Source organism: Hyaena hyaena, unplaced genomic scaffold (assembly GCF_003009895.1).
Source record: "Hyaena hyaena isolate Hyena2069 unplaced genomic scaffold, ASM300989v1 scaffold_96, whole genome shotgun sequence".
NCBI classification, from domain to species: Eukaryota; Metazoa; Chordata; class Mammalia; order Carnivora; family Hyaenidae; genus Hyaena; species Hyaena hyaena.
The window spans coordinates 322,163-331,951 of record NW_024080729.1 but is presented as its reverse complement, the minus strand read 5'-3'; the positions used below and the strand labels follow the sequence as shown (position 1 = coordinate 331,951).

Here is a 9,789-nt window from a genome sequence, read left to right as displayed (position 1 = left end):
ATTAAAGCTGGCTTCCCCAAGAGCACAAAGTGGAAGCTGCCGGGCCTCTAAACATGTAGGTTTGGAAAGCTCGAAAGGTCATTCCACAGTACTCTATTCATCAAAACTGTCCCGGCCACACTCAAAAGGAATGGACTCCACCTCTTGCTGGGGGAGTGGCAAGGTCACTTTGCCAACCAGTATGTGGGATGGGAGGCACTGCCCTGACCATCTTTGGACAGTGCAGTCTGCCACATCCAGCCTGTATGGGAGGAAGGTGGGGGTTAATGCCCCCGAGGTCATCCTCAAGCAACGGGGGCGGGTATTAGTGGATACAGGCAGGTATCCTGTCTTTCAGAGGGACAGTTCTGAGGTGTATGGGACAGATTTTTCAGGAGATCCCAGCAGAACTGAACCCCGATTTCCCACAGGGGAACTAGCTCAAACAATGCCCTCCTTATTGCCTTTCACTCTTTCCCCATCTTCATCTCCCCTCCCTTTCTACTTCCTCCAGCCGTCTCCCAGTTCTGCTCTTAGGCCTTGCTCTCCTAGGAAACCAAACCAAGACACTCAGTTTCCTCACTTGAAAAAAGTCCCTTAAATCGGGCTGTAAAAATATTGCACCTGGCTTCAAGGCTGTTGAGTAATCCCACAGGAACCCATGTGAAAGGGCTTTGTAAACTAGGCAGCTGGCAACTGAGGTGAGGGGTCACTGTGAGCAGAGGCATTCCCCCAGGAAGCACAGGGACTTGGGGGCTGCTGGGGCAGAAGGCCCAGTCCCCCGGGTCATCAGTGGGTGGTGGCTGGGGCTGCGGTGGGGATGACGAGGTGTGAGGGCAGAGAGGTGTGGGAAAATGCAAAAGGAGGGTGTGGGCAAATAAGGGGTGTCGCGTCCCCATCCTGCGTGCCAGACTGAGGTGACCTGGCAGAGGTGAGTGACTCACGGGGCCACCACAGCCTGGGACAAAGTCCCTCAAGATCATCCGCCGACATGCTGAGACTTGCCCTTGTGGGATAAGACCTGCCTCCTGGTTTGGCTTCTATCCCAGGAAGAGGGACTGAATTTACCACTGGGAGGGTCCAGGACCCTGGTTCATTCACCCTCCTTTCAGTAAACACCAGGAAAACAGCCCTTCTTTGTGCTGGGTCTTGCGGTAAGGATCCAGAGGGGTACAAGCCACTCTTGGCTGTCTCTGGGCTCCCCGTCAGGGGCCGGGTGTGGGAGGCCAGGAGACAGGCAACTGGAACTGCATCGAAGCAGCCCTGAGAGAGGGCTTATGAGAGAGGTGCTCTGGGCACAGAGGAAAAGCATCTGAGCCAGAACCAAGAAGGGGGGCAGGTAACTGCAAAACCCTTCCTGGAGAAACTGATGTCCACCTTTAATCCACCAGACCTTAGGACTCAGCCGGGAGAGAGGAAAGGCATATTCTCAAAACCGCGTGGACAGAGACGGAGCGGCCTGGCTCATCTGAGAAAATTTTCTATGGCTGAGTCCAAGAGAGGTGGGGGTGGTTGGAGGAGAAGTCTGGAGAGAGAGGAGGTGCCCGAAGGAGCAACAGGAGCCCTGAGGAGTTTAACGCAGGACAAAAAGGGGGTCAGATTTGAGTTCAGGGCTCTCCCTGCTGGGTGCAGTGCTGGCCAGGCAGAAGAGGGTCTGTATTAGAGGCGAGATGAAAAGAGCCTTGAGAGATACAGACAGGACGTCAGTACCAAGCACAGGCCATGAAAAACAGCCAAAAATGAGAACACAGGGAATGAGCCTATGAGCTTCATGACTGCAAGGGGTGGGAGGGTGGGTTGTCCATTTTATACACTGTAGTTTTCTATGTGTCTGGTACAGAGCCTGGTACACAGTAGGTGCTCAATAAACACTCGCCGACAGATGAATGGTGAGTCCAGGCAATGCAGGTGGAGAGCACAGTGCCTGTTCACTGTTAGGACAGGAGGGCTTCTAGGATTCAGCAGGAGAAGGCCAGGGGTTGGGGCTGCTGGCAGTGGGCCCACTGAGTGGGAGGGTCTGCCTCAGAACCCCATGGACTTCCAGGGTTGAACAGTGCACCCCCTGAACCTACTGGTCTCTTTATCGGGGTCTCGCTGACCCAGGTTATGAATCTGGTGTCAACAAGGGGATTTACCCAGCAGGATCTTCTCCCAAGGCTCCCCAGCCACCTCTTCTGGCTTCCATCCACCACAGTGACGGGGTGACAGGAGACCTCACCACGCTCTCATCCCCACGACGTGGCACCCTGACTCTGCTCTTGATCCCTCAGCAACTTGGGGCCTCCCAAGCCCCACCCCCTGCACCAGCTGTTGTCACCTTTCTGTTTCTAGCCCTTTTACTCAGAAAGCTCCTAACTAATCTTAGCCACAGTGGCCCAAGACCACACCTCCACCCCAGGCTCCCGCTTGTGCTTGTTTGTGCGACGCTGAGCTGGGCAAATGGGGCCAAATAGCCTGTGCCACGGGGATGCTCCAAGGTATATAAAGGTAGTGCTTAGCATGATGGAAGTGTTACCTTGAAGCTGAGTGGTGTTAAGCAAAGCCAGAGAATCTTGGACCTGTTGGGAAGGGGTGGGGCAGTGCAGGGAAGGAGAGGGAGAGAGGTGGAGGGATGTTTTGGCAGAGGTAGGAATGGTATCAAGTAGTTCTAGAATCGGTGGTATTGTAAACACATATGACCCTTTGTGAGTGCATCCGTGCCTTCATGAAAAATGTGGCTTGCCCTGAAATCATAGAACTTTACATTTTTCCCAACAGACACAAACTTTTTTTTCTTTTTTAATGTTTATTTTTGAGAGACAGAGCATGAGCAGGGGAGGGGCGGAGAAAGAGGGAGACAGAATCTGAAGCAGGCTCCAGGCTCTGGGCTGTCAGCATAGAGCTGGACGCGGGGCTCAAACCCACGAACCGTGAGATGATGACCTGAGCCGAAGTTGGACGCTCAACCAACTGAGCCACCCAGGTGCTCTGACACAAACTTCTAACTAACGCCCTGTGCTGTGCTGGTTTAGGGGACCCCAGAACCGTAGAAGCCTGGCAGACCCTTTATTTAGATGGGTGCAGACATGCCCAGCTGAGCCCGGTCAGTTCTTGCTTCCACGTTCTTTCCAGCCCTCGGTGCCCACCCCTAGAACTCCAGCCTGGACCCACCATCCTGAGAGGAGCCCTTTCAGGGGACGTCAATCACCACAAAAGCACAGGCTGGCTTCCTCCTCCCATTGCGGTGGCTGGGGACCAGACCAGGAGCGTGGTCACATGGGTTTGAATCCAGGCTCACCATCTACTAAGATCTTGCCCAAGTTACCTCTCTGTGCCTGTTTCCTCGCTGGTAAAACGGGGATGTACACCTACCACATGGGGCTGCCATGCCATCAAAGGAGCTCATTCGCAGAAGAGGGACATAAAGCATGGAGAACAGTGCCTGGCCGACTGCTGACGATTTGCCAAGCTCCCCCCACCTCTCTCCCCTGGCTCCTGACTCCTTCCTGGTTCTAGGATGCTTTTGGCAATCCTAGTAAGTGTCACTTCCTCCAAGAAGCCAGTCCTGACTACCCCCATCATAAGTAGCCTGCCCCTCCCCCACCTCCTCACCTCTTTTGTTTCTCTCCCTTCCAGACCACTCTGCCAAGACAATGAAACCCTCCCACTGTCTCAGTTCACTGGGCCCCCAATCCTCCCAGACTGCCCCCACACCTTGCCCCCACCCAGCACCCTCTCCCACCCCACCCCCAACACAGCACACACAAGAATGGCCTGTCCATCTCAGGATTTATTGTAAAAAGGTTAAAATAAATTACATTTGACATCACTGCCAGTATGTACATACAGTGTGATTCCAGGACAGCCAGGGACACCCCAGCAAGGTGGGGCAAGGACACGAAGATGAACTCCTCAAGACATTCACAGGAACACCGAAGGCAGCTCCTTCTCACCCAGCTGCCCAGCCAGCACAGCCCTGGGTCACAGGGTGAATGCGGGTGTGGACATGCACGCCAATCATCTTCTTCACATGTTGGGGGGGGTGGGGTCGGGCCCCACAATACTGGGGGGAGGGGGCCTGGGGCTGAGAGGCAGAGAGAGTGTTTGGGTCAAGGGCAATCACTGGCCTCCTGGCTGGCGTCAGTCACCTGTGATGGATGCCTCTCCCCAAATGTGCTGCCCACATGCTTATGGGTGCCTTGGCACCCACCCTGCGTGGGGACTCTTGACAGCATGACCTTGGCTGAGGTCACCGAGAAAGGCCCAGGTGAGTTGTGGGTTGGAGCGTGGACGTATAACATCCCAAATGTTGGGACCCTGCTCTCTCCCCGCCTCTCCCCTCTGGCTCTGAAGGTGCTCCCACAACAGGTGCCAAGTACATGAAAACAGCAGTTTATTGAAACACAACAGAATACGCAGGACAGAGGGCCGGCCCCCGGGCCTGCATCACGGGGAACTCTGCCGGCCCTCACCAGGGACAGCCTGGACAGTTTCACATTATCTTTTGCACCCCCCCCCCACGCCCTGTCCCCAATCCTTTCTCCCTTAAACACACCCACACACATGCATACACAAATGATAAACCGTGGCTGCAGGCAGGAGCCAATTCACATATCTGGCCATTCCCTCTTGTAAGCCAAGAGGGACTTGCCCTGCCCCCGCCCCGCCCCTAACCGCCAGGGCCAGGAGGGCCAGGGAGCCGTGAGGTCCTTGTTCTGGGCACAGGGATTGAGGAGCCAACCAGACGGGGAGGCTGGGGACAGGAGGGGCCAGAGATGAGCTTACTCCTGCAGCCCCTGGCTACTGCCACCCTCTCCCTACAACTTCCCAGGGAGGGAGAAAGCCAACGGCTGCCATTGCTTGGCCAAAGGCTGCTGCCTCAGGGAACTGGGCCCTGGGGCAGCTCGGTCCGAGCAAAGCAACCAGAAGGATGAGGAGCCTGGGCCACACTCAGAGCTTGCTCCGGGGCCCCTGTATCAGAGGAGTGTTTCAGCACCTACCCCATATCTCCTCTCTCCCTTCCCCTGGGTGCCTCTTCCCTCGTAAGGTTTGTGGTAGAGGCCTGACAGGCAGAGGAAGGCCTGGGGGATGGCCACACAGGTGCTCCATGCAGGGCCCCGCTACTGCTGAGGAGCTGAGATGCCCAGCACCCCCCCACATCACAACTGTCCCTCCTTCAAAGGCAGGACCCAGGTCTCACAACGCCCTCCCCCGCCTCCTTCTGAAATACCTAGCTCACCGCTGGGCACACAGGAGCTCATTAATACTGGGGAACTCAAACGGCCGAGGCCCCCGGCCTAAGAGAACCGTGTGACATTTTCAACCGAATGACGCACGCGAAGTCCCATGCAGGTGCAGGCCTCCTTGACTGAGGGTGACCTGCCAGCCCACACAGGTCTCTGAACCATCCAATATACTAGCCATGCTCAGGACAGACGCCTCCCGCTGCCAGGGTGCCCATTCAACCGGAGAACAGAGGCCCTGTCCTGGGCACAAGCTGTGTTTGACCAGTAGCATCGAGCTGGAGGGGACAGAAGGTGAGGAAGGCCCCTGGCCCCCCACTCCCAGTTCCAGGGCTGCCCCCCACCAGAGGCCAGAGGTCCCAGCCACAGTAGAACGCCCTAGGATGAGGGGAATGGAAGCCATCGAAGGTGGGGTGGGGAGCCGGCCCTGCCTCACGTGCCTCTGGGGCAGTCTGACTTATTGTACTCGTTCATAAGCTGTTCGTAAGGCACGGACAGTTCAGACTCAGTGCTGGTGAAGGTGGACTCGTCGGACGAGGGGAACTCGCCCAGGTTCAGGGGCACCTTGGCCTCAGCCCCCTCCTGGGGCCTCTCCTCCCCCGCCAGGTTGTCCTCTATGGAGGACTTGGACGTCTCTTCGTCTGAGAGGCCAGCTTCCTCATTGGTAAAGGTGATGTTGACATTCTGGAAGATAAGTGGATGGTAGTCCTGGGCATCCCATGGCTCCCCCTCCTCGCTGATTCGGTCCAACTGGTTAATGAACACCTCAGGGGTCAGAGAGCCACCCTTGGGGGGCACCGCCCCAGCCTCCTCGCTGATGGGCCTCGACACATGGCCTTTGTTCCTTAGTGTCTGAGATACCTCTTCCAAGCTGGGCACCCGGTTCTTGGAGTAAACGACCAGGGGGGCCAGGGAGGTGGGGAGGGCTGGCAGCCCACCTCCCTGAGGCCCCAGCCCCGCTGCTGGGACCCTCTCCCCAGTCCCGCTCGTCTTCATTCCCTTCTTCCCTATCTGCTTGATGAGGTCATTGTAGGTCTCCTCCTTTTTGGACAGAAAGCTGAAGATGTTGACATCTTTGGACGCCGTGCTCCCAGCCATCTGTAGGGCCTTCTTGGAGTGTGGAGAGCTCTCAAAGGACTCCTTCCTCCTCCGCCGCCGTTTCTTGATGGCCTTGTGGACCTCGACAAACATGCTCACCTTCCAGTTGACAAAGAGGGACAGCCAGGCCAGCCCCAGGTAGATCCAGAGCTCCACAAAGTAGCGGTACAGGGCATGGTAGTTGGCGCTGGGGTTCACACCTGCGGACAGGATAGGAAGCCCAGAGGGTCAGAAGAGGGTCCGCAGGCACCTGGAGGCATATTTAGGCCAAAGCCACATTCCCTGAGAGCAGGCACAGCATCAGAACCCAGAACGGGATGCACAGTGAGAGGAAGGACTAGAAACTGGACTGTCCCATCATCCTGATGGTTCAGTCACTCACGTCCCCATCTTAGTCCCCAGCCTGCCTGAGCCTCAGTTCAACTGTCAAAAGTCAGGAGAGTGGCTCCCTAGGGCAAGGGAGGTTCAAAGACCAAGGTGCTGGGGAGGCTATGAACGCAGCCAACATACAGATCAGGAGACAGTCCATGAAGGTCTGCCGCTCGATTATTCACTGTGCCCCACGTAGCGGTTCTGTACACTTCTGTTAAAACCAGGGTGGGAATGGGGCCCCTGGGTGGCTTAGTCGGTGAAGCGTCCAACTTTCGCTTGGGTCATGATCTCGCGGTTCGTGGGTTCGAGCCCCGCGTCGGGCTCTGTGCTCACTGCCAGCTCAGAGCCTGGAGCCTGTTTCAGTCTGTGACTCCCTCTCTCTCTNAGCTCAGAGCCTGGAGCCTGTTTCAGTCTGTGACTCCCTCTCTCTCTGACCCTCCCTTGCTCACGCTGTCTCTCTCTCTCCTAGAAATAAATAAAAGTATGAAAAAAAAAAAAAAAACCACAAAAAACCAGGGTGGGAATTAAGGGAGACAGCAGCTGGCATCTTCACTGCTGGGGATGGACTCATGGTTCCATATGCATGGCGCTGGGGGGTGCGCCCAGAGGTCCGTGTGCACTGGCCCCAGCAGGGACTGTTCTGGGTGGCCTTGATCCCCCTTCAGTGGGGTCTGGCTGCCCCCTGACTTCCGGTTTCTGCCCTCCACAGGCTGGCTCTTCCCGTGGTCTGGAAGGCTCTGCGCACTCCACATCCTCCTCCCCCGAGGCCAGGCTCCTGACACCTGCTTCCCCGAGTCCTCCCCGGTCACCTACACAGCTCTTGTTTGAGCTCCTACACTCCAGGATCATCTGAGATTTCTCAACTTTACGCCTCTAAGCACACTGATCTGTATTATTATATATCCTTCCCCCCACCCCCACCTTCACCTTCCAATTAGGAACCTGGAAAAGGGACTAGGGGAAGGAGGCTTCCTCCAGAGAGGGGCTCCCACAGAGCGAGGCCTATACTACCCTCATCAAACCAGGTCCCCGAAGACAGGTGCTGTCTGCCTGGCAGATAAGAGGTGTTTTTGAGGGATGCTATAAACCTTGCTCAGGGCTCTCAGTCACAAGCAGGGTATGATGACAACCAGGGCGCATGTTAACATAGTTGGGTCCTACCCTCAGCAACACACATCTGATTTTCTACCACCCCGTTAGGGAAGAGCTATTTTTTTTTTTAAATTATTTTAATGTTTGTTTATTTTTGAGAGAAAGAGAGAGGCAGAGTGTGAGCAGGGGAGGGGCAGGGAGAGAGGGAGACACAGAATACGAAGCAGGTTCCAGGCTCCAAGCTGTCAGCACAGAGCCCGATGCGGGGCTGGAACTCATGAGCCGTGAGATCATGACCTGAGCTGAAGTCAGATGCTTAACCAACTGAGCCACCCAGGTGCCCCAACGCTATCTTTTTTCAAATCAATTTTACAGATGAGGAAACTGAGGCAGACTTTTAGAGTCTTGCTGAGAAAGGATGATTAAATACACTCTACTTCCCCAGGACAAAGGCTTCTCTTCCCTGTCCAGGATCCCTTACACAATGGCAGGGCTGTGCCTGTTTAAATTTATCTGCCAAGACAGCAGGCCCTGACCTGCCGAGGTCAGTAGAGTGTTCAGGCCTCTTTCCTGTTCCTCCCACCACTCAGCTCCCCGCCACCTTCCCCCCGCTCCCCCCTGCCGCCATCACCATTCTGAGTCTCCCTTTACAATGAGGCAGAAGGGTAAGTGACCTGCTCCTGCCCTCTAGGAAGGGAGCAGGGGAGACCAGAGGCCCCTGGAGCAAAGGCTGGGGTCAGCTGGGCAGGGCAGCAGGCATCGGGGGAACAAACACTGGGTCAGTGAAGACAAACGGGCAAGAAGGTGAAGGGCCAAGATGCTGTGCAGGCCACAGGCACAAGTCCGTGAGAGGCTGGAGCCAAAGAATTTTATCACCTGCCTGGATTAAGTAGGGGAGGAGTGGGCGGGGAATGTTCCAGCCCCAGGGGGTGGGGCAGCTTAGGAGAAGGCCTCTCTTGTCTTTAAACTGCCTGTGGCAAGAGCAAAGTTTCGGGCCTGTGAGCCAAGCCTCGAGAACAGCTACCTCCGCTCCTCTGACAGATGAAGCAGGCAGCCCGGTAACAGGAAGGGGGTTCCTGGCTTGGCTCTGGGGCTTTCTGGGTCCCAGGCACAAACCCTGCAGGGGGAAGGCCCTACCCAGAGCCCCTAGTGAACCTAAGCCTAGGAGACAGGGGAGAACACAGGGAGAGGAAGCAGCAAAACCCAGGACCCAAGAAAGAAAAGGAAACAGAAGAGGCTTCTGCATTTACTCCTCTTGCATCAGACAGGGAGGGATAAGGACCCCTTGGTGAGGAGTGGGGGGTTGCCCAGGACACTGAACACCTACTGGGGCCCCAGTAAAGATCAGCTGAATTGCAGGTGGAGGATAAGCAGAGAAAGAGAAGGCAGGGAGGCAGAGGCAAGGGGAGGACTCACCGGCCACAAAGTCGCCGAAGCCGATGGTGGAGATGGTGATGAAGGAGTAGTAGAGGCCCTCGATGTAGTCCCACTCCTCGGTCACCATGAACACGAAGGGCGGGATCACCAGGTGGACCAGGACGCCCCACACAATGAAGATGGCTGTGCAAGTGATCTGCGCCTTCCGCTGTCGGGGTGGTGGGGAGACCGAGTCAGACCGCGGTGGGGATGGGGAAGGCCAGCAGGGGCGCCCAGGAGGCCAGGGAGCAGGCTCACCACCCAGGGAAGGGCGCTCCCTGCTCCCGGCCTCACTCACTCACAGGACAGGGGTCCCTGCGACTGCCCTCTTGCCATCCGCCCTGGTACCTCTGCTTATTCTCGGTCTTTCCCACCCTCCCGTCTGTCCCCTGACAGGGTCCCCCCAGTGCTGCCCGGTACCCAGGGTGTGGAGACATACCAGGCTCACGCCTCTCCTGGTGAGGAACTGGCCCAGCCTCTTGGCACGTCCCCCGAAGAACTTGCCCAGGGCGCTGATCCACGTCAGGCAGAGCGGCACCCCGAAGAGACCATAGAAGACACAGAAGAGGCGCCCAGCAGGGGTCTTGGGGGCCACATTGCCGTAGCCTGA

General features: G+C 56.7%; 1 protein-coding gene across 1 annotated transcript in view; it reads right to left on the bottom strand.

Annotated features, from left to right (window-relative positions):
- Positions 1 to 3,728: 3,728 nt before the first annotated feature.
- KCNK5 (potassium two pore domain channel subfamily K member 5) overlaps positions 3,729 to 9,789 on the bottom strand; it is a 37,962-nt gene continuing 31,901 nt past the window's right edge. The window contains exons 3-5 of the mRNA XM_039235329.1: positions 9,619 to 9,785; positions 9,180 to 9,348; positions 3,729 to 6,499 (exon numbers count right to left, since the gene is read on the bottom strand). Coding sequence (XP_039091260.1) covers positions 5,634 to 6,499; positions 9,180 to 9,348; positions 9,619 to 9,785 — 1,202 coding nt within the window. The 3' untranslated portion in view covers positions 3,729 to 5,633. The remainder of the gene's footprint in view (positions 6,500 to 9,179; positions 9,349 to 9,618; positions 9,786 to 9,789) is intronic.